The sequence below is a fragment of the Cebus imitator genome, unplaced genomic scaffold (genome assembly GCF_001604975.1).
Source record: "Cebus imitator isolate Cc_AM_T3 unplaced genomic scaffold, Cebus_imitator-1.0 Scaffold45, whole genome shotgun sequence".
In the NCBI taxonomy this organism is placed as follows: Eukaryota; Metazoa; Chordata; class Mammalia; order Primates; family Cebidae; genus Cebus; species Cebus imitator.
The window spans coordinates 2248846-2274120 of NW_016107360.1; the positions used below are offsets into that span (position 1 = coordinate 2248846).

The 25275-nt window shown below is 36.0% G+C and overlaps 1 protein-coding gene across 7 annotated transcripts in view; it reads left to right on the top strand.

The window, feature by feature from the left end:
* The window catches only part of HDAC9 (histone deacetylase 9), a 900368-nt gene that overhangs the window by 53632 nt on the left and 821461 nt on the right, over positions 1-25275 (top strand). For all 7 annotated transcript variants that reach the window (XM_017526856.2, XM_037737895.1, XM_017526841.2 and 4 more), the window contains exon 2: positions 17265-17385. In XM_017526856.2, the coding sequence (XP_017382345.1) occupies positions 17361-17385 (25 nt within the window). In that variant the 5' untranslated portion in view covers positions 17265-17360. The remainder of the gene's footprint in view (positions 1-17264; positions 17386-25275) is intronic.

The window sequence follows — 25275 nt, forward strand, 5'->3', positions numbered from 1 at the left end:
ATTCTGCTGGAGCTTTCTGCCCAGTCTTCCTGCCCCTAGTCATCCCTTCCCCTGCTATAATGCAACATTCTGAGACTATCACATCTTTTTTTCCCTAAATGTTAACCCAATGATATACTTTTGTTTAAGCCTCTGAAAACTCCCCTCTTCTCCTCTTCGTGATCTGCCCTGATAAGTTTCCTCTTTCCATCTCTTCCTCAGCCTCACTCTCTGCCTTTCTTCCTTCCATCTCCTCCCCAGCCATCATCTTAGTCACTGTGCTAGCAGTTTCTATATCATCCTCTTTTTGCTTCAAGTCACACATGCTGTTCCTGTACCTTTTCTTCCAACCACCTTGAAGTTTCAAACTTCCCCAGGGTCTGAGGAATGAAGTAGAAAGAGCTTGGGGTACTGCATGTTTATTGTAAAATTTATTTTGAATGACATGTTTCTGTCCCTCCTGTAGAATTCAGCTTGTCATCACCAACTCTGGGAATACTCCATAGCCAGCCACAAAGACTAAGTTTCACTTGCTTTGTGTTTTCACAATTATGGCCAACACTTAGGCTTTAGGTCAGCAAGTGATTCTGAACATTTATTTAGGTGACATCCCTGAGAAGCGATATTTTAGGTAGATTTTATTTGAATAGTCAACAGTAGATAGGAACTATCTGTCATATGCCAAGCACTGATCTCTGATTCCTGTTATAGTCTGATGTAGACAGATACACAATAAAAAGCAATGAATAAGCAAGATAATCTCACATGACGGTAATTTGAAGTGATAAATACAGGGTGATGTAATGGCACTGGGTTCAGTTATATGGTTTCATGTTGACTGAGTTGGTAATTGCTGTGCTGTAGCACCTACCAGTATATTCTCCAGACATATGTCAATCCTATACTAAGTTAACAACACTTGGTAGTGGGAGCTGTGCATATTTGTTGGGATAATTGTTTTAGGGTTAAAATCTTATTTAAATAAATAAAGGATGTTTCAAATTTGAAAGAAACATAACATTTAAATAATTGAGTGAATATATATTAGTACTATAACAAAGAGATTCTGGAACACTCCAGAAGACTGATTGCAGCAAACCAAAAAATAAAAGTTACAGAGGGGTGTATTTTAACTTAATATAGAGAACATCTTTTAAAATGTTTATGGTTTTCTCAATAGAATGGATGTGCTGAATCTTTGATAGGGGTTGTATTCAGATACTAGTGATCTGTCAGAGGTGAGTGAGGAAGTTCCTCTAAAGGAGAGAAAAGTAGCCTAGATAGTTTAAGAGATCTCTATTGTGTTACATTGAGGAAGCTCAATCTAGGAGAAATAGAAATAGCTCAAGAGGAGTTTCAGAATCTCTGAAACTTCCTTTTTCCCAGAACAGGAAGACGCCACAAAAGAGGTGGATGGAACAAGAGATGACATTTCTCTGGAGAAGGGGCACATAGCAAGTATGAAGAAGTTGATTCACTAGCAAAAGAATCTTCATGTTGATTGGTTGGGAAAAAAAGAAAACAGAAGAAAAAGAGATCAAGAAAGGGAAACGTCTTATTGAAGAAGAGGGACCCTATCAAGTAATTCCAGAATGCTGAAAGTTGTCATGCTCTGAATAAATGTGGCATCAATTAAAGGGATAAGAGCTTGGATTATAAGTTAATGTCTGGCTGAGCTATTTCTTACATCACTGTTTTTTAGGTAATAGATTTTAGTCCATTAGTACCTTGAATGGTATTCTATAAATTAATCTGAAATAATATGTTTCATTTTAGGCATAATATGGCAACTTTGCATTTTCAATACCTATGGTCGTTGATTGGGACATAAATTTATTTAGACTCAGGCTTGACTTGGTCAGGAAAACAACAAAGGAAGAAGTTTTTCTTCAGAGCTGCTATGTTTATGCTTTTATTTTGTGGTTGGCATTTGGCAGCATAGGTATTAAGCTGTGTACCACCCAGAAGTATGTATAATTAGTTTTCTCAGGCTTAAAAGAAAGAGACATTGGCTTTTTAAGAGATTAAATGAGCTTTAGTTCAATAACAATGGGTCGCAGAAACAATGCTTTTAACTTTTATTTGTGTCATATATTTAAGTTACACATTATTTTCAGATTCTTCTTGTGTATTTTTTTCCTTCTAGCAAAAACAATTTGGTTCCAGTATTTTAAGTTATTAATGCCTCCTAGAGAACAAGATTAAGTTTTCCAGTTTGGGAGAAAAAGCATTTAAATTGGAAACCTCCCTCATTTTTAACATTTTTCCTGAGAAGCAGAATAGTCATTCCTTAATTTTCTCATAATGCCCTGGGGGCATTAGACAGAACTTGTCCCTTAAAAAAGAAAAAAGGGGAATTGTAGCATGTTTGATAGTAGTATAAGTAACAAGGGAAAAATAATTAACCACAAAAAGTGTATTTATATTTTTTCCTTGATATTTGTGTATTTTAGCAAATGGGTTTATTGATCCTCATTGATGGAGAGTTGACAAGGATATGTATAATGTTATTTTGTCTATTTAACAACTTAGAACTTATTTAAACTCTTTTTTCTAAAGAACCATCTCCTTTTTTTTTTGGTCTGAAAGGTGACAGTATATTCATTATGGTCCATTTCGTAAATAACTGCTTGCAAATAGAACTCTTCATACCTGGGTGTGCCTCTTTGGAGACATGCAGAAGAAATCCTCCTAATGTGAATTACTTCTTGACTTTGCAGACTTAAGATGAAATTGCTTAAAATAAAAGAAAAAATAAAAATACTCTGCTTGTTTTAGTTTACATTTGGAAGGTTACAAAAATTGGATTAAATATTGATGTTTGCTTTTTGGTATTTTTGTCTTTTAATTGGCAAGTTAATAGGGATACTTCCTCGGGTGAGGTCATTTTCTGTGAACTTGGGAAGAATCAGTTTGCCTGTTTGCCAGTGGACACATGGAAAATACATCATTGGAGCATATTTTTTTAATTATTAAATATTTTAGTAATTCAGAAAAATATGAATAATAAATTCAATAAATACTCACCTACTCATTATATCTTTATGTTTTGTCTTACCTCAGGACTTTTTTTTTTTTTTTTTTTTAAGAAATAAAGCATTTAAAATATTTTATCTTTGTAAAATCTCACTCATTCCCCAAAGTTAGCCATTATCCTGAGTTGAGATGGTGTTTATCATTCACATTTATTTATTCTTTTAACTGTAAAATATTTATCCATAACTATGATATTATTTTATATGTTCTTGAACTTTATACATATGGTAAATTATATAAATCATTTTTTTATTTTATTATCTCATTGATTTACTGTAAGTATTGAGGTATATCTATAGGTTGATATCTATAGAGCTCTAGGTCTTAATTGCTGTATATTATTCTAATATATAAACTGCTACAGTTTTCACATATTCATTCTCCTGTTGATGGATATCTAGACTTTCAGAATTTCTGTTCTACCTTGTCTTGCTGTGAATATTCTTGTGATTTTTCGCAAGAAGATGTGGGGGAATTTCCCTAGGAGTGAAATTGTTGGGCCACTTATTAGTTTTCTGTCACTACTAAAACAAATTATCCTATATGTGCTGGCTTGAAACAACAGAAAGGTATTATCTTCATGTTCTATGCATGAGAAATCTGACATGGTTCCCACTGGGCTAAACTCACAATATCTGTAGAGCTGTGTTTCTTCGGGATCCTGTAGGGGAGAATCCATTTACTTTCCTTTGTTGGCTTCTAGAGAGTGTTCACATTCCTTGGATCATGGTCTCCCTCATGTATCTTCAGGACCAGTACTGCTGCATCGACTATCGTTCCATAGTCACATCTCCACCTGACTCTCCTCTGCCTCTTCCTTACACATTTTTTTTGAGAAGGAGTCTCGCTTTTGACACCCAACTGGAGTACAGTGGCATGATCTAAGCTCACTGCAACCTCTGCCTTCCGGGTTCAAGCCATTCTTCTGCCTCAGCCTCACTCCTGAGAAGTTGGGATTACAGGAGCAGCCACCATGCCTGGTTAATTTTTTTGTATTTTTAGTAGAGATGGGGTTTCACCATGTTGGCCCGGCTAGTCTCGAACTCTTCCTCAGGTAATCTTCCCACCTTGGCCTCCCAAAGTGCTAGGATTACAGGTGTGAGCCACTGCACTTGGCCTCTCCCTCCCACTTTTAGGAATCCTTGTGAATACAGTGCGCCATTCTGAATAATCCAGGATAATCTTACGATTTTAGATCATTTTATTAGCAACCTAAATTCTGCCTGCAACCTTAATCGCCCTTGGCATATGAGGTAATATAATCAAAGGTTATTGGGATATGGTCATAAATATCTTTGGAGGGGATAGTATTGTGCCTACACAAATCATAGGGTGTTATACATTGTCCACTTGACAGGATAGTTTTAAATTGCAGTTTTAAATGGTGTGTGCATTTATACTATCTCTGAAAGTGTATGACAATTTTAACTGTTCCATATCCTTGCCAACATGAGGATTATGAGACTTTAAGATGTTACCCAATTGGATGTATGTGTTTTGGTATCTCATCTTTTTATATAATTATTAGCTGCTGAAGTTTTCTTTTTTGTTTATTGCCTATTTACGTCCTTTTCTTATTTCTAAATTGTTCTTTGTCTTGTTTTCTTACTCATTTATAGGTAAGAAGAAAAGAAAAGAAAAAAATCAGTAGTTATGCTAACAACATATTAATTATTATAATAATTAATAATTTTTTTGTTTGTTTAGAGTCAGGGTCTCACTCTGTCACTCAGGCTGGAGTGCAGTCATTTGATCATAGCTCACTGTATCCTTGGCCTCCTGGGGTTAAGTGATCCTTCTGCCTCTGCCTCTTGAGTAACTGGGAATACAGGCACATAACACCATGCATGGCTAAGGTTTTTCATTTTTTTTAAATTTGTAGAAATGAGGTCTTGCTATTTTGTCCAGGCTGATCTTGAACTCCTGATCTCAAGTGATCCTTCTGCCTCAGCCTCCCCAAATTTTGGTATTACATGTGTAAACTAAAGTGCTTGGCCATAATCCCATTACTAATTCTTGTTGGTTATTTGGAGTGCTGTATTTTTCCCAGTGTGATTTGTCTTTGCAGTTTATTAGTGTTTTTTTAAAGTCCTCAAAAATTTTAATTTCAAAGTTTACGAGTTCTGCAATTTCCTACTTGAAGTAAAAAAGATATCCCTCTTTGTTTTTAAATAAATAACAACATGATATATTTAAATAATTTTCTTTGTATCTAGATATATATGTTTCTATCTATATTTTTTGAGATGTAGCAACAAAAATAGTCTGATTTGTTGGGTTGGCTCAGTTTTATACAGGCCACGATTGAGAACTGTATAATTTAAAGATTGATGGGTTTATAAAATATTACTGCTAGTTAGAACTTTAGAGATGATCTGGTCTGAAACTGAAGCCCAGAGAAACAGAGAATGGCGATTCTAGAAGCACTTGTATTGACAAAGTGAATTGCGTACACACTGCAGTCTTATCTTTGTTGGCTAATGGGCTCTGCCTTACCTTGAAAAGCATGATTATAAAAATAATAATAATCTAGTCAGTTTGTTGAGAATCATCTCTTATCTCTGGAGTGCATATTTTCTTTTGTAAGGCTTTTGTCACAAACTTTTCTCTGTTGTGGGCCAGGTCCCAAAAGGGAACCTTGCTGTAGCAAAGTCCCACAACTATTCTGTGTGGGTGCTCGTCCATATCACTATCTGTTCCAACACTGCTCCTCCTCCAACTCACTAAACAAGTTTTATTTTCCCACTATCACTCAATTCTCAGACTCTTGAAGATCAGAGATAAAATTAAGTGCATTTCTTATACCCAAAATAAGTGCCTTAAGATTTTTTTCACTATTTTTTTCTTAAAGAAGTATTGCAGAGGAACTTGAGTGACAGTTGACAAAAAGATGTGGTTGCCTGGCAACTGGCAATTTAAATAACTAGGAGCTGATATGATTTACCAGCCTGATAAACAGCAAGGACTTTAATACAATCTAAAGGACTGCTACAGATGTTGCTGGATTGAGCTATTTATATGTGTTGATCTGCCTCAGTCTATTTTAATACATGCATATATAGATGCATAGTTTTTGCAGAATTGGAATATAAAAGAAAAGGCTGTATCTCTTCTCCTATATGACATTAATAGAAATTGCCTTCAATAAAATGAATTGTTTTGGTCCCTTTGTTTTTGCACAGATTTTCAGTTTCAAAGGTGACTTTCTCACTCAGGGGAATAGATATCATGTGGATTGAGTGCTGAGTTTGTTTTGAGTTCTGACACTGTATTGATATACTCAGAATTGTTACCTTGTTTTTTCAGGTTTTATCATTTGAATCTTTGCTTCATTTTTTGAGACTAGGTTGCAGATATTTTTGATTCTTTACAGGAATAATGAGGTTTAATAGGATTGGCTCTGAGTAAGTTAGCTTAATCGACAAGCCATTTTACTAATGGGATCATTAAGAGGCTTGATCCTCTCATGAATCAGTTAGCTTCCTGGAGCAGGTAAATGTCTTTGCAGCCTCCTTGATACTCACTAGACATCTTTCACATGGTTCTTCAAAGAAATGGTAGAAAAGCTGCAGACCATATTATACTATAATCATAGTATAATAACCCAGGCTTCCCTCTCCTGACAGGAGGTTGGCACTATCATTTTGTGTGTAAATAACTGATGGTATATTTGTGAAGGTATCTGTATAGAATTCCACCATCTCATTGGGAATGGAGTGTGCTACACACAACAAACTATAATCAAGTTCCTAGCATAAAACTTGAGATAATTTTGAGAGTAATTTTGACAGTGGAAATATTTTATGATACGGGGAATACAAAAATAGATCATTTAATTCACAGAATATTTGAAGGACACAGCAAGGTAATTTTTAAATTGTTTCTTGCAATTGTTTACAATTCACTGAGCATAGTAGCTATGACTTGGAGAACTTTGGGAAAGTAGGACATTTTTACCATTCATGCATGTTTGAATAAATTTCAGTCTCCTAAAGCTGTGCACCAGCTCTTTTGTGTACCTTCCCTTTTACTTCTAATGACAATGAGAACTCACTTCTAATTCCTATAGCGCTTGTGCTGTCCCATTTTTTTTTTTTTTAAAGAAAATAGTAGCTATCAGGGCTGCAGTGTTTCAGAATTCCAGGGGCAGTTTGTAACACAGAGGCCCTTAATGTCATAATATCTCACATATATTGAGCACTATGCTGTTTTAAATATATTGTCACTCATCCCTAGTGACCCTGCAAATAGCTATTAGAGCCAACAACTTACCAGTGAGGAAACTGAAGGTCAGAATGGTAAATAATTTGCCTGTGAAAATACAACAATTAGAATTTGCATTAAGGTCAGCCAGACTCTAAAATTAGCATACTTTTTGTTGTGTTATTCTCTATATATGTTTTGTTATTTCATCTCTTAATTGTTCATATACATATGTTGTTTCTCTTGTGCTTCTCGTACTTTAGTTCATCTAAGAATCACCATGGAAACTTGTTTAAAATGCTGTTTCTGGAACTTTGTCCTAAAGATCTGATTCAGAAGTTCTCAGATAAGTCCTGAGTGTCTGCAGCTGCGTTTTCAGAGGGGTTTTTGGACCATACTCTGAGAAATCACTGATGTGAAATCTGGGAGGCAGGAGCTATCTGGATCATTCTTCTAGCTCTGAACATTCATAGCAAGCACTAAGGAAGTACATGTTACATTCAAGCATGACTAAAACTTGATCCTGTGCAAAAATAGAGCCCACAAGTTTCCATAGCGTGAGGTTGTTCTTAACTTGAATGTAAATACAAAGTTCGTGTAAGTTAGAAAAGTCAATACTAACTGATGGGGTGAAGTTCAAAGAACACAATATCTGATATGATTCATTTTTTAATTGGTATATTCTGGAAATTTAGGTGTATCCTAAATTAGGTGTATTGGTGTGTGTTCACAAGGAAGTTTCTGTAGAAAAAGGAACAGCATTGACGAGAAAAGAACCAGAGAGGGATGGAATCGAAGTAAGTCTTAGGTATAAAGTAGAGTTCTTGGTAAGGGGAGGAGGAGATGGAGATAAAGGTGGGAGATGAGGTTGGTTCACCTCATTAGTGAAGGTAAGTTCTTTGGAAAGGGGCCAAATAAACAATGACCTAATCAATTGGAAGAGATTCTGGAGAAACCTAGGAGAAAAGAGGGTCACAGATGTGTTAGTGGTGGAAAGAATTGGACTAAAGGCACAGAAAGAACAATGAAAGAAGAAAGCAACGAAAGCAGAGATTTACTGAAAATGGAAGTACACTCCACAGGGTGGGAGTGGCCTGAGCGTAGCGGCTCAAGAACCTGGCTGCAGAATTTTCTGGGGTTTAAATACCCTCTAGAGGTTTCCCGTTGGTTACTTGATGTACACCCTATGTAAATGAAGTAGTGGCCCATGACCAGACTGAGTGGTCGCACAGAGTGACCAATCAGAGGCTGAAGAGAAGTTACAAAGTTCCACTATGAATTTCTACAAATGAAGACTTGGCCCTCTATCAGCCTGATTGGTTTCACGAGGGGTCCAGTCAGAGGTGTTTTCAGTCTCATCTGCTATGCAGAAAAAGGCGGGGATGGTTGATCTTTTGTTACTTGGACATGGTAAGTTGGGGTTTTCCTTTTGATTTAGTTGATTTTGATTTAGTTCTAGGAAGTCAGTGCGAATCGGCTTTAGGGTCCCTGCCTCCAGAACCTGTTCTCCTGCCTCAGATGAAGGGATGAGGAGTAAACAGAATCAGTATCAATGTGGGTCTTGGCTGGGGAAGGTGCCATGTACCTCACATTTTTGGGCAATGGCCCTGGTGACATAAGGCTCATACTGGTTTCCTTCTTCATTGTATGGGTATTTTCTGTTGTCATTTCTTCACATGAGGGCCGTATCTGCTTATGCCTAGAGATGTGTCTTGGCTGGCTTAAAATTGTATGGACTGCTAGCAATAGAGAGGTGAGTAAAATGATCAGTGATATCCTTCCAAAAATAGAGTCTATTTCAGTAGACCCTAGGGCCTATTGAAATTCCCAAGCCAATCTGTTAAAACCATATAAAAGTTCTTTATAGAAAGATCTATACAATATCAGGGGAATAGAATTCATGTTTCTCTTCAAATTTCTACAAAATGATACTTGTTTCTAACTTAGAGTTTTTTCTTTTTCTATTTGAATGTTTTCCTTTCTATTAACACTCAAGTGATTTTTTTTTATAGAACTAACATGAGTGAAAGATTATATTAAACATGGTATATTCACAAGCAAAGGATAGCACCGTATATTTCCTTAGAGTGCACATTTGCTTTTGAAAGAAAGAAAGAATGAAAAAATGCTTTAGTAATTAGATCCCTGTTGTAACCCTAGTGGAATGAGAAAGACTAATAGTTGTGCTATAGGACTCTGTTCCACAGTGAGAGGCACCGTGTGTCACTCTTTTCTCTTGGGATGAAATTTGGCCTGAAGTAAAACACAATTTCTATAATAATAATGATAATAACAATGTTTTTGAGCACCTTCTCCTTACCAATGATTACTTTACATTTATTTCCTTCAAGCCTTATGATGAACTCATAAGTAAAATAATTCAGCTGAGGCTCAGAGAGGTTAATTGACTTCCAGGCCACCCAGCTAGTGGGATATTTTACAAGAACACTTTGTTCAGTGTGGGGATTATCAGATCTTCAAGAGTTGGGTTGCAGCACTAAAGCAATATGATTAAAGAAATCACAGAATTTTTAAAAAACTTACACATTATTGAAGCTTGAAAAGGAGAATCATATCACTCTAAATTACAATGATGGCTAAAGGTCTTTTGTATATGGCTAGCTGATCATAACCCGTGCCTCCACACAGGTGAGGTAGTAGACCAGGGGAAACGGGTTCTTTTCAGCATGCTTGGTTGGCAGTTTTCTGCAGGGAAGGTTATAGCGTGTGAGTTACAAAGCCCTCCTGCTGCACAGGTATCAGAGGTTGTCTGTTACAAGTTCTTTCACTTCGACTATTACTTCCTTTTCACAATTCTATTTTGGACTTCTGTCCAGTGTGTATTTACAGGTAGACAAAGCTTTTTTTTTTTACTTTTTTCTTTTTTAACAACCCCTTTGCCGTGACTGAAAAGAGCCTGTACATCCTGCAGTTTCGGGCATTGTGAGTCTCCTTTTAAACTCAAATTGGTGATAATAGTGACTGTGACTCCCTATTGTCCAATGAGGGGAGTTGCAGATACAGCCTTCGAAGATGATCCAATAAAAATCAGTGGAGTAAGACTTTTTGATGAAATGATCTTTATGATGTAGAGGCATTTGGGATATGGGTTGCGTATCTGATATCCTGGGGCTAAGCCTAGTGTTTTAAAAGTCAAGGCTTACTATGAAAAGGTCTATTTGTATTAGTGCAGGTACTGCAGTTGACAAGATTTCTTCTTATGAAATGCAATATCCAGCAGACCATTCCTGATTATGTTATGTATTTTTAGATGTTACCATTGAGTTATATTTATAGTATAAACTACTGAATCTTATCTTAAATATGCAAAATATATGCATAACTAACCTCCCAAGCTGCATTCCCTGCTCTATATTACACCCAACAATGTAACCTGTTTTAAATGGTTCTCCTAAAAGTCTTAGAATGGAGCTTATTATTTGCTTTTAAAATGTAAGCACAGAGACTGCATGTGAGATGTGTGGCCTTCTAGGTGACACGTTCTGCTCCTAAGTATACTCTGAGGGTGAAGTCAGCAAACCTCTGGCAGTGCAGGAGGGGAGTGAAACCAGCAGTCTTGCGTAGATAACTCCCCAGAGTCCAGAATGAGCCAAAAGTAGTTGACATGCCAGTTTTTGCCAGCATATTTGGTGAATCGGAGCAGCAGGTTGCTGTTATAGTATTAGGGAAGGTTAAATCACCAACTGCATTGCTGGGGTGGCTCTTGCTTGTGCCCATCAGCTTTACCAGTCCCCAGAACCCCCAGAGTCCTAGACTCTCATCATCCTATTCCTCAGGGCAACGTAAGTATTGTGAGGAGCACTATGAACACAGTCCTGCTTCTGCTACTTAAAATTGAAGGGAAACAAGTATCCTTATATCTCTGTAGCCTGTGTTCCCCGGTCTTCATGAATAATGGTTTGATTGTTTTGAGGTAATCTTGAGTTTGCAGAGCTTGTCTAATAAAAAGATGGATGTCCTTGGGGAAAAAAAGTGGAGGCTAATAAGGCGAGAGAGAAACAAAATCCTTTCAATGAGCTAAGAAATTACTTCAATTGAGAAGCCTAGAAAGTAACCCTGTCTTGGTCAACATAATGCTTGGGCAAAGCTTTTTTTTTTTTTTTTTGTGGGGAGGTCTGGTGTCTTTCCAACCCATGAAGGCACCCATGCCACCTGGGTTTGCTCTTTCTGGATGGTGGCCCAAACTCAAGAATATTTGTCTTTATTTCTCTGATCCAAATGCAAGGACTGTGTTCTAGTCCTTCAGAAATCTGTACTAACAAAATGGGTAAGTGATTCTGCCTCAAAGTTGCATAACTACAGAATCATTGGTTTAGTTCTTACTGTCTGCTCACTTATTCATCAGGAACTTATTGTGTACCTGTGATGTACCAGGTACTTGGCTAGGTGTGGGGTTTACAGAGATGAATATAGTGCAATCCCTGAACTGAAGGACATAGTCTCATCATGGATGAAAGTACTCCACTAACATAAGAGACGTTATTATTGTCTAACATATGTGATGTTATTATGGGTATGGTACAAGACACAATGGAAACATAGATGAGAAAGCTGATCTTTTACTTGGAGTGGTTGGCTAAAAATTCTCATTTCAATACAGCCTTAAAGAATTGGAGGTAAGGCTGGGTGTGGTGGCCCACACCTGTAACCCCAGCACTTTGTGAGGCTGAGTCAGGCTGATCACTTAAACCCAGGAGTTCAAGATCAGCCTGGGCAACATGGGGATAAGTGATTTCTACAAAAAAATTTAAAATGTTAGGTGGGCATGGTGGCACACGCCTGTTGTCCCAGCCACTTGGGAGACTAAGGTGGGAGGATCACTTGAGTCCAGGAGGTTAAGGCTGCAGTGAACTGTGATCACGTCACTACACTCCAGCCTGGGTGACAAAGTGAGACCCTGTCTGAAAAACAAACCAACCAAAAAACTCGAAGAATTCAAGGTGGGAGGTACAGAAAGGGTAATACTATTCTTCGTAGACAGAGACACAAAAGCATGGACATGCAAATGATACTGTGCAGGAATGGTCAGGACTCATAGTCAACTGATGTGTTTTAGTAAAGTGCTAACAGTGTTCATACAGGTGTTCATTCTGAGTAGCCTGTGCCTTGGTAGTAGCTAATAATGTTGAACTTCACTCTGGGAGTAATGACAGATTGCCTGAAACCATAGGGGTTATACGTTAGGAAAAGAATGAAGGAGAAAAAGTGGAATGAAAGGAGACAAGTTATGAAGGCACTTGAATACCAGCTAAGGATCTGTGTGTCACCAAATTATAGTTACTGACTCATTCATTTATTTATACGTTCCCTGGAGGCAGGGATACCAGATAGAGGACTAGATTAAGAAACCAATCAAGACCAAACAATTAATTGAGCCAAGGCAGTATTAATTGAAATGGAAAGGAGGACTCAGATAAGAGAGATATTTCTGACTCTGGTGACTGTCTATGGTAAAAGCAAGAAATAGAGAAATGGAATCGAATCTAAGATTTCCATATTGGGTAACTGTGTCTTATATGTGCTCAATAAGGATTATTGAACACAATGTTAAGAGCAGTTTTCTAATGCGTTTCTCCAAAGTTGAAATTATAGCAGAATTCCAGGTTCTAAGGCATGAGAGACAGATACTGGGGGTCTGATGAATCTCTTGGTGTTCAACGTGCTGGCACAGTAAGCTTTTCCCACCAAGAAATGATCTGTATAGTGATTGTGATAAACTGAGTCAGCTTAGGAAGCATACTCTGTAGAGGAACCAAGGCCAATGGCTGAATTTGAGAAGAGAAGTACCTGTAAATGAGTGTGAATGGCTGTGTAGACTGAACTGTACTTTGTGGCTTGTCCTATCCATGAGAAAGATGTACCAGATTTAAATAGACAAGATTTTTGTTACCTATATAGATTACAAAAGTGTTCTGCTTTTTTAGTAGCACACTATCCAAAATAATACTAATTACTCAAAAGGAGGGGGAAAATACAACTGTAATAAACTCAGAGTATAGTTAAAAACCAAAATGATTATTGTGATATTCAAAGAACATGAAGTCTAAGTCAAATTTGAAAGCTTTTGTTGTGAGATGACTTGTAGACATTTATGGCAACTTTTGGATTCATTGTATCATGTTTTATGACTGAGTTTGATCTATTCAGTGGTTTGATAGGTACATTAATCAAGAAGACCAGCATCTCAATGAGCCATTACTGAAACTGTGGTGACTAGATAGGCAAGGTCTTGATATTCAAACAGCTCTGCTGAAGTGGCCTATAATTCCTTGTAATACCACATAGAAAGCACTGGGCTGAGAGTTACAGGATCAGCCCTCCATTTGTCAGCCACATATCTGTAAACAAATTTTTATACCTGTGACACCTTGTCTGATTCGGTATACCCCAAAGGGCTGTTGTGAAGATCAGAGGAGATACTCCTTGTACAATTTCTTTGTGACATGTAAAGCTCTGGTGATTTGTGATGTTATTACAATTGAGCAGGCCACATAAGTGGAATGGTTAAAGGACCTATGGAAGACCACCATGTATGATATTAAGGCCAGCAATAGGCTGGGATGGTAAAATGTGGTAGTGCCCTCTCTTTTTTTCCTGGCTGCATGGGTAAGCTGAGACTGCAAGAAGTCACTGCCTTGAGTTGTCCGGTGCTATATCTGAGGATATTACAGCAGTAATATACTTTCAGGGAGCTGATGAAATTATAGTCATAGATGATTTTTTTGAAGCAAAGGACTCTTAGTCTTTTATTGTGGATTTATGTAGCTCAAGGAATGTAGTTAAGAACCAAAATAACCATTCCTGGATCTTAAGAGACAAAGGATTAATAGTAGCAGTTGTTTTTGCTCACTTGTATTTATCTCCTTAAATGTGTACCTATATGTATGTTTTTTACAGCATGGGCAAGCTCATGTTAAAATTTATTGAAACTATTAATTGAAAGCAGATGTATTTCTGTTAAATCCTTTGATAATCCATACTTATAAACAATTTGCATTGTATTTCTTTTTTCTTTTTTTTTTTTTTTTTTTTTTGCATTTTAGGTTTTGGGGTACATGTTTTTTACATGCAAAATTTTTTGTTATGTACACACTTGGCAGCCTGTTTCCTATTATTTCTACTTCAGGCTTATCATAAGAATGACTAATATATGAGAGGAACTTCTAAACAGTCTATTTCTCTGTAGCCCATTTGGATAAACAAATATGGGAAGATTTGAGAATAAATTGCCCATTCTCATTGACAGATGTTGACTGCTGACCCTTCTTTCTTTTCCAAGCAACTTACAACTGTCTTAATTTGTGTAAAAAATTATATATCAATTTTGTCCATAAAAGGTGTGTATCAGGCTGCTGATTTGATTTTGTGGCCCTGAGGAGAGGGAAGCATATATAGCCTGTGATGCATCCATACATGTGATATGTACATTTGTACAGCAGATCTGTATCCCTGAAACATATTATGCAATTTCTTTAAATGACCATATTCTACTTGTGTAGCTGTAGCAGTAATGATAACCCTGGTGTAATGTGGATTATTGGAAATAGAAATGCAGTAAATGTAAACTAGTATATATCAATATAGAAATGCCTATTAATTTTCATTAAAACAGTATTCACATAACAACACTTTCATAAATGTTAGAGGATGTGTCGTGAAGAGGCAGTTACTAAAAAGAGTGAACGGCAAGGAAAATTATTTAACTCTCAAAAAGATGTGATATTTGTAAGTCAAATTTGTATTTTCATCCCAGATTTACTTTGCAACTCAGATTTGGAGCTATGAAGTCAAAACCCAACTATTACATTCCCAGCCACAAATCAGCATGCCATGGAGAATTGTTTTGTGTGTTTTTGTGGAAATAAGTGGCAGAAGTTAACTACTGTTGAACTGTTGGAAAGTATTTGTTAAATTTGAGTTGTATTTGCAAATATACAATTATCTATTGTACAAAGTGACATTAAAGATTAAAAACATTTTTAAAAATTATACTAACTATGCCCTTGATGGAAGGTACTTTCCAAGCTCCTTTACTTACATTCTCTGTTTCCTATTGTTTCCTATTTGTATTCTTAATCTAAAATCATCTTGTGCCACTGAGAATCAAGAATGTATCAAGAGCATTTATAAAATGTTTCAGACTACAATGTAAAAAAATAAGAAGGACAAAAATCTCTAATCTCATGTTTGTTAATTTAAGATAGTCTATAAATTCAAATCCAAGTTAATGTAACTTTAATGTACTTTTAATTATGAAGCAGATAGCATCCAAGTTTTATCACCTATTAGGTCGAGGGTTAGAGGAGAGTTTTACCAGTTATCTACCAGCATGGTTTTTATGAAAATATATCAAATATGGTGACATGTCTAAAAGCACTTTGTAACTATAAAAAACAATGCAAGTGATGTTTATGATTATTATTATTATTGTTGAGATGGAGTTTCACTTTTGTTGCCCAGGCTGTATTGCAGTGGCACTATCTTGGCTCAGTGCAACCTCCACCTCCCAGGTTCAAGTGATTCTCCTGCCCTAGCCTCCCGAGTAGCTGGGATTTCAGGTACCCACCACCACACTCAGCTAATTTTTTGTATTTTTAGTAGTGACAGGGTTTCACCGTCTTGGCCAGGCTGGTCTCGAACTCCTGACCTCAAGTGATCTCCCACCTCGGCCTCCCAAAGGGTAATGTTGTTATTATAGTAAATATCACACTGAACAATTTTTATCTAAAACCAATGTCAGAATGTCCACTTCTTGACATAAAAATGTTTTGCCCTTTGTTTTTATCTTTCTGTAGAGATGTTGCTTTCTCATTGATATAGAAATCAAGACTCTTCAGATATTGTTAATAGAACAACAGCACATCAATATAATTTTTGAAGGATATTTATAAAAATATACATTTGTATTGTTATTAAATCTTAATACTTATTGAGCACCAAGGATATGATGTGAAGTAGCCTGCTAGATCTAATGATGCTGCTTAGCTATTTGAATAACTGAATAGCACATTTCTGTTTAGAAACCATATGAAGTATTACAGGTATTCTTGGTGATATTATAAAGTTCTTCAAAGAAAATATGTATTATATTCGGCTTTATACATTTCCGCAAAAATAGCAATAACACTTTGAAAATAGTGATGGGAAAACGAGTCACAATAAATATGTTGGATTCTGAAGATAAAGGAATGTATAATTCTCAGAGTTATAGCATCTGTCTATAAAAATAGTGCAATTGGGGTATACTATTTTAGTAAGAAACTCATTAAGTATAATTTTAAAAGCTGCTGCTTTTTTCTGAAGATTGACATTCCAGTAAACTGTTAGGAAAATGTCCTTCCAGTTGCTTTTCCTCTAAGTGTCTAGAAGTGGAAGTACATTCAAATTAAAAGCAGAAAGTCCCTTAAATCCCTTTTAAGAAGTCCATCATGTTAGTGTGACTCCTAGAAAGTCTATGGTTGCTATTACTTTGGGCTGGAACAAGATTACAAAAGACTTCAAGAAGAAATGGAAATTATAATGGGAATTTTCTGTCACTCTTATAGTTTATGGCCTAATTGTTCATTTTTTTAGTCCATTACACATTTCTTTTTGCCAAGAGGTCTTATCTGTAAAAGGAAGTCTTTGATAATAATAGTTTAAAATGCTAAGTAATGACATACTTATATCCAAAAATCCAAAGAAGCTTTTTAATTTCTATAATAATGATAATAGAAAACAAATTATAGTGAACAGTAAATAGTAAGCTAATTATAATTATGTGAATTGCTTTCTCCCTCACAGATTCCTTCTACACCTATTATTTTATTTCTATGTTCACAATATTCCTGTGCTATCAGCGAGACTGCTGAATTTGCTTTTTTTTAGATGAAGACTTAGAGACCTGGGAGGTTGATGTGACTGCGTCAAAGACACATGATCGCACTGTGTCTGAATTGAGACTCAAGGGCAGTTCTTTGTGTTTCTTTTTCAGTATGACTTGACATGGCTTGTATCTTAAACATTGCATTTTTCTTATGTTCTAGGTTTCTCCTCTGCCAACCCCTCTTGGACCATTGTCAGTAGCTGAACGACAAAGGCTTTGCATCTGCATCCTAGTCTTACCAGTCCCTCCGATTCTCATGATGAGCTCACCGGCACAGCCTGGTCAGTCTGGTTGTTTCTTAAATTGTTAATAGACTTTATGTGAAAGATACTGCTTTGTGTTGTTTCCAACTGAGTAATTAATTTCATGAAGGAACGTTGTTTTTTGAACAAAGATTGCTTGGCACAACAAATTTTGAATTTTAGTTTCTATAACTAATTCTCTATTGCTAAACCCAGTTCGCTTCCTGGACAACTGATTTGATTTGCATTGTAGTCTGAGCATGGAACTTTAATTCTTCTGCTTCTAAGGTAACATTCAGATTGAACGTTATGAAGTTATGAATATGAACTGCTATATAAGAATCAATTTTGCACCCATAATCTTTCTGACCTAGCATATGTCTGTATGCTTTGAAATTATACTGTGGGGCTTTGGAAGTCAGTTTGTGGATTGACTCCACCTCCATCTCTTTGACACACAGGAAGGACATTTTTCCTCCCCACCCTTCTTTGCTGCCACTCCTGTTTCCTATGTACATATTTAATTATAATCTCAGCACCTGCTCCCTCCTTTTCCAGAGTGATATGTGCTGATCATGTAGTGCTGTGATCAGCACAGCCAACACCCATTCCTCCAGGAACAGGCTGTCATTTTTGGAACAAACATACTCCAAGTTTTGGGAATGATGAAGTAGGGTCAAATACCACATGCTAGTAACAGACAAGTTTTAAAAGCATTTTCTGCTTGGATACTTATAGGAACATTTATTTCTTTATAAATTCTTAGCATATTGATATCCTTGGGTTATTCAACTCTCTAAGTCGAAGCTTATATACTGTCATATTCAGGGATTATAAGGGAGAAAACTTTTGACAAGATTTTCACTCCCTGGATTGCTGCACCCATGTTAGCTGTTCGGGAATTCTACTGTCTTATCACCTTTCACCACATCCCCAACAGACCGCCAACTTGTATATTGAATTTGGAATTTGATTCTAAATGGTGCAGTCAAGAAATCCCTGAGTCTTTCGTCTTTGATAATTGGCATGTCACATGGTTAAGCAGGTGACAGTTACTTATGCCTGTTATTTCTGAGTCTTTATTGCCTAGTTGTTCTCAAACTTTAGCATATGTTGACATCACTTGGAGAGCTTGTTAAAGCAAGTCCTATTCTCGTAGTTTTTGATTTTGTAAGTCTGGGGTGGGGCCCAGGAATTGTGATTTTTACAAGTTCCCCTAACAGTGCTGTTGCTGCTTGGGTACCACACTTTGGGAACCACTGGTTTACCTTCTTCTGACTGTTTCTCCCCCTGTCCCCCTCCATCCCCTACACACTACCTTGTTGAAGTGTGGTCTGTGAGCTTCATCACTTATTACAATTGTAGTCTAACACTATTATTCTTTATATTGGGGTGAACCTAAAATAACATTTACATTATATAGATGTATATTGCATTTTAAATATTATTTTATATATTTATTTGTATATAAATTCAGTGTTTCAAAATTGGATTGTTTAAAAGAGGCATTAATTTAGAACCACTATCATCAAGTATTTTTTTCTCGTGGTTATATTTGGCAGTGGGTGTTGGCATGCTCTGCTCCCCAAAAATATTGATTTTATAAAATGAAAATCTCATTTGAAGCTGCTATTTTGATGAGGAAATTCTTGCCAGTCATGATAATTGTTCAGTTATAAGGAGAGAAAATGTGATGGATAAATAAGACAACCATTGAGTTGAAGCTCATTTGTCTTTAGGGTCACCAAAATTTCCTTGTGCACTTTTTTCTTATAAATCATTCTGCTGCATTGACATTATACAGAGGTCTCAATCAGCTCCATTTGGGAAGTTTTTATGAGTGAAATCTGAAGTTGAGGAAAGTCATAGTAAATGTTCCAGGTGGGTAGGAGTCTCTTTTATTTATTGCAAATTAAAAACTATGATCACAGACCTGAAATGCACTTAGCATGGATAAAGGAAAATGTTCCTGCCACAAACGTAAAAAATATTCTTCTCCTGTTATTAGCCTGAATCCTATGGTGCCATATATTCCACTGATGAGAAATAACCTGATTGTTTGATTTAGAAAAAAAAAAATGTTTTACTTAACATCTTTTCCCCCCACTATCTAAAAAGAGAATTAAATTGGTCTTATGCAATCACCATCCATTTATTTTGCTTTTGTTCCACAAATGGCTCTAAGGAGTTATTGTGTACCAGAAAGAAAAATAGACTCACTTCTGTAGTTTCAGAAATTCTTTAATGGTCCATGTTTCAGACTGAGTGTGTTTGTCTTCGAAATTGGTTCTGGTATAGTGTGAATTCTTATTTTTCCCATACATTAACATTATTCTTAGAAAAGTTCTCCATCCATATTCAAATACAGTTGATAGGAAGTACAAAATGCCACCATCTTAATCATGTATTCAGTGAAACAATAAGTGCTGATTTTTGTATATAAAATTTACTAGTTTTTATTTTAATCTTGCTGCCCAGTGATGTTCAAAGTTAGAGCGCTGGATATTGCTTTTGGGCACTGAGGATCCTGAATGTAGGAAAGACTATCTGGATAAGATTGGCAGCTAGCTGCTGCAGTTGAGCTCTTCATTCAAAACTTAGTAAGCATCTAACTTGTGCCAGCCAGTGTGTTACCCAATAGGGCCACAATGAGCCCTAAAACATAGTTTCTACCTTTATGGACAGCACCCTTTCATGGGAGAGAAAGAAATATTAATAACTTTGGCCCATTTAGTGTCTTATGTATTTTAATAAATTTAGGACCAAAATTTATTTCCTCTGTACAGTGGTATAGGTAATATTCTAGTGTTGTAATTTTTGTCAGAATTGCCAAATCTCAGATGGAAGGACGTTAGGACTCATCTAGCGTTTACTAAACAAGTCAGATAATAAAAATCTCCCAAGACTTGTTAAAAATACAGATTTCCAGACTCTTTCCTTGAATAGTCTCATGCGGTAGCCTGGGGGAAGAATACCAGATAGCAAAATGCAACCATGCTCTTCACTATGACTTGGCAAAGTGTAGAAATGTTCTTAGTCCATCCAACAGCACTAGTGTTTCATATTTAGAGACTATAAACACACAAAAATACATCATTAAGTCCTGTGTCAAGTAAGTGTCTCTGTTGTAAGCAAAACTGTGATAACTTATTTTGTTATCTGATAATAGATAAATGAAAAGCTAACACTGGCTAGGCGTAGTGGCTCATGCCTGTAAGCCCAACAATATGAGAGGCTTAGGCGGAAAGATTGCTTGAGCCCAGGAGTTCAAGACTTGCCTGGGCAACATGGTGAGACCCTATCTCTACAAATTTTTTCTTAAAAAATAGCTTGGCATGGTGGTGTATGACTGTGTCCCAGCTACTTAGGAGGCTGAGGTGGGAGTATCGCTTGCGCCCAGTAGGCCAAGGCTGCAGTGAGTGAGCCATGATGATGCCACTGCACGGCACTCCACCCTTGGCAACAGAGCAAGATCTTGTCTCAAAAAAAAAAAAAAAGGAAAGAAAACTGCTGTGGAAACATAGAGATGGCAATAATTTGAGGGGAACATTCTAGTGGCTTACATGTATTCACTTCCATCTAGGCCATCTCATTTTTATAGGGAGGTGGATAGACCAGAGAGATTTTTATGAAATGCCTTTTTTTTTTTTTTTTTTCATAAAATAAGTTTAAACGTATTTTAACCCAGAGCAGATTTTTAGTATGATCTCAAGATTATAGAAAACATAATTTCAGCCTGAATGTTTTTAAAAGTAAATAAATTGGGCTACATCAAACCTAAAATGATTCTAGTATGATTTTTAAATTTGATGAATCTAATTTTTGTAATTAATTTTGATGAAAATGCATCCAAAGCAATTTTCCAAGCATAGAACGCAATGTGTCTGTTGTCCTCAGAATTGTGCAATGCTCTGGCATTGTGGGCTTCTAGGGCAGTTTGGAAGGTAGAGTGGCCATAGCTGTGTTGCAAAGTCCTATAACATTAGTTTTCAAAGCCCCTTGTATAAAGCTGACTCATTTCTCTTTTCACCATGTGGGAACACTCTAACAACTACTCTACTCATATAGAGTGAGAGGACCAGGCTATTTATAGAACTGAAAGATTTATAGCAAGATCTCATATTCTGTTCATTTTCTCATATTCTATTCATCTTCTTATTGGGAAGTCTTAAGCAAAAATTAGTCAAGAGATTTATCTTTATGCCTCTGTTTTGCTAAACAGCTGAATTCCACTATAGAAAGGTAGAATGGATGTAACTAATGATCAAAAAGTTCTTTGAAATATAAATTGTTATGGAAATGCTAAGTAGTAGAAACAATTTGGGGGCAAACATTAATAAATGCTTCTCTGCAAGCATTTTTAAAGAGGACTAATAAAAGCTTTCATGGTTCAGTTAATACAGCACAACATCGGGTTTTTTAGAAGCATATGAGACCCAGAAGGCCTGCCCCTGTTTTTAAAATTTACGAACTCTTTAATGATTCACCACTTTTACTACAGTGCGTTACCCACTGTGGTGCCATTTAGTCATTAAGTAGGAAACTAAAACCAGGACAAAGCTACAAACAATTATAATGTCCAAGTGGGTATTTTTTCTTCAGTTTGTTCACAGTGTGTTACCATAAAAAATGAAAATGTTAAATGAAACAGTCTTAGGGCAAATCAAATAGGTTATGGCTTCCCTAGATGAGTGTGATCAATTAGCTTTTTAATGAAATACAGGTCAAATCCCATGATAAGAAGCTCTATATAACTAAAATATTTTCAGGCTACTGGCCAATTGTCTATTTCAAGTAATAGCCAAGAAAAATATACCAGGATAATAAACAAATTAGTTTTTTGATGATTGTTATAGCAGAAGTTGATCACAGGGTATGGTATTAATAGGAAACATTGTATCTTAAAGTTACTAACTATTGTTTTGGATTTTTTTTTAACTACTTCACAGTTAAGTGATTCATTTTTTTGCTATTTGTAAGTAAAAACTTCTCAATCTGATACTCAAGTTTGAAACATAAACCAAAGAAAGCATTTTATTCATTCTCTAGTTTTTGACGGACCGTGCTTTAAGAAGTGAGGCATAAATCTTTTTTGAAAATGTTCAGTATAAATTTATTTTGCACATTTATTTGTTTTTCCATTTGCTTTTCACAATTAATTTTGGTGGATAATTCAACTTATATAATTTTCACTGTTTTCATTATTGTAATACTACAAACAAACTCCATAATGCAAGGCCAAACGGAAAAGGTTATTTCTCATTCATATAAAGACTAAAAGGTTCTGTCTTAGTAGCGAGCTGACCTTTAACTGGTTTGTACTTCTTCAGTTCATGGATTCTAAGGTCAATATGCATCTCCACATCAAGCTGATGGGAGGGAAATGGAAGAAGTGCATTGAGTGTGGGAAGTTTCCAAAGGTACATCACTCTTCTTCACATTTCATTGAGTGGAATTTAGCCACATGGCCATACGTAACTACAAAGGAGGCTGGGAACTGTAGTCTAGCAGTGCTCTAGGAAGAGGAGGAGACAAGTTTGGTGAACAGCTGCCTCTTTCTGCCACATTTGTCTTAAAATTTTATACCTAGTACTGTAAATGTGATATGGCTTACAAGAGGTAGAGTGTTTTATAATGTACTCTTGATTTAACCAGTCATTGAAAAGTTGACTAAGTTTCCTTTAAAGATGTTGAAACACATTCAAATCAGGGCCAATCAGCTTACCAACATTTTCTAAGAGTTGCCTAAGCCTTTCTGTGTGGATCATGCAGAATAGATAGTGCCCAGTATAGCTATTAGAAAATTCAAGTTCCTGTTAGTGGGAACTCTGCAGAAAATGGGAGTAAAATATATGCTGAATATTATATGTCCTTAATTAGCACTTATATATAAATATATATAAAATAATGTCAGTTTATCTGAAATTATAATTGCATGTATGCTAAGGAAAAAATACTTTAAACTTGATATTCACAATTCTTATATTTGTTCTTTATTGCATTTTGGGGTCATGTTTTTCAACACCTCTGTAGTTTTAAGTATTATGATGAAAATATAGGCCAAATATACAGTGGTTGATAAATACTCATTTTACAATGATCTTTTCATGAACACAATTATAAAACAATGCTAGACTATATATTTTATTAAGCTCCATAAGCAAAATTTTGCTGCCTCTGCAAATACACATGTACAACCCTTTGTTTGTAGCATTATATAGAACCTTTATAGATGAATTTTTTTTTCTGTACAGATTCAAGTTTATTCTCAAGAGTACCAAAACTCTAGGGGTGTGTGTGTGTGTATGTGTGTGGTGCATGTGTGTTTATGTTGCAGTACTGTAATAACTCTAAGAGAATACAAAGGTATGTGGAACAATGTAACCTGTACTTTTACCCTAAATATCCCCCAAAGGCTTTGCTTTCTGTGGTTTTCTGCATATTTCTTATTTTTTATTTGTCATATGTTGAGAATATCAATGTATAACAGTTTTCTCCATTTATAACTTATTGCCTCTAATTTGCTGTAGGGTTAGAAAGCTAAGAACTGTGTTAAATAAAATTGTTAAAAGAGCACAAGTTCTGAGGAGGTGCAAAAGTCTTTTTTTTTTTTGAAATGGTGTTTTGTTCTTGTTGCCCAGGCTAGAGTGCAATGGCATGATATTGGCTTACTGCAGCCTCTACCTCGTGGGTTCAAGCAATTTTCCTGCCTCAGCCTCCCAAGTAGCTAGGATTACAGGCTTGTGCCACCACACCTGACTAATTTTTATATTTAGTAAAGATAGGGTTTCACCATATTGCTCAGGCTGGTACTGAACTCCTGACATCAGGTGATCCACCTGCCTTGGCCTCCCATAGTGCCAGGATTACATGCGTGTGCCACCACGCCTGGCCTGCAGAGTCTTTTTTATGAGCAAAATATAGGTACTTGTTTTTCTTATACACTGTAATTGCATTTTAACTGTCTCCTTATCCACAGCACCCCTCTTATTTTCTTGTTTCTTCTGTCTTTATTCTATAGATTTGCAGAATTTTGAGTTTTCAGTGGGTGAGGCATTGTTGGGGTTTTAATTTTACCATACTTTTCCTTGCAGTTATGATCCATAAGTTTTATAATGAATGCCTGTGTGTTGATTTGTGTTACTTTGAAGTAACTTTTATATCCAAATGAAAGACTCATGACTATATTATTGGTGAGCTTTTAAAAAATCTTTTATTGATTTATGGGAAATTGATAAGCTTTGAGGTAGTCTTTAAAGTTATTTTTAAACCTTTTTTATGATAGCTTCCTGGCACATGATTATATAAGGCTCTTACTGCTTATGATAGATGGTTACTCCTCACATATCATTGCATAATTAACCTTTCCTCCCAGGCTCTTTAAGTCCAAGGAAATATTCTCTTCATACTAGTACTGTAGTTCCACTGGAAACTGCTCTGGGTGAGGTGGGGATTTTTCCTTTGGAGTTGGAATTTGCCCTAGTATCTGCCTTCTTTGGAATTCTGTGAGTTCTATGAGAGGCAGATAATAATAGTGGTATATGACTGAGCACTCACCTTTTATCTTTAATTCTCAGAAGAAATTGCTCATCAGAAAGAAATGTCGAAATGCCAAATTATTAATAAGAAAAACTAGTCATGAGTTTTGGACTCTCTAGGAATGTAAACATGTTTAATAAAAGCAGCTGACACCTTCTGGGTCTGCTGTTACTGGAAAGGCTGCTTGATTTCCTTCCCTGTGTTTTACTGGTCTTGAAATTTCCAGGGCTTTCTGAAGATCCAGGACTGCTGTACAAATGGGAAAAGCCAGAATGTTTTCTTGAACTTCTCTTTTTGAAATCTGTATCTGATAAGAAAAAAAAAAAAAAAAAAAAAAAAAATTTAAATTTGTTTTTTTTTTTTTTTTTTTTTTTCATAAAATAAGTTTAA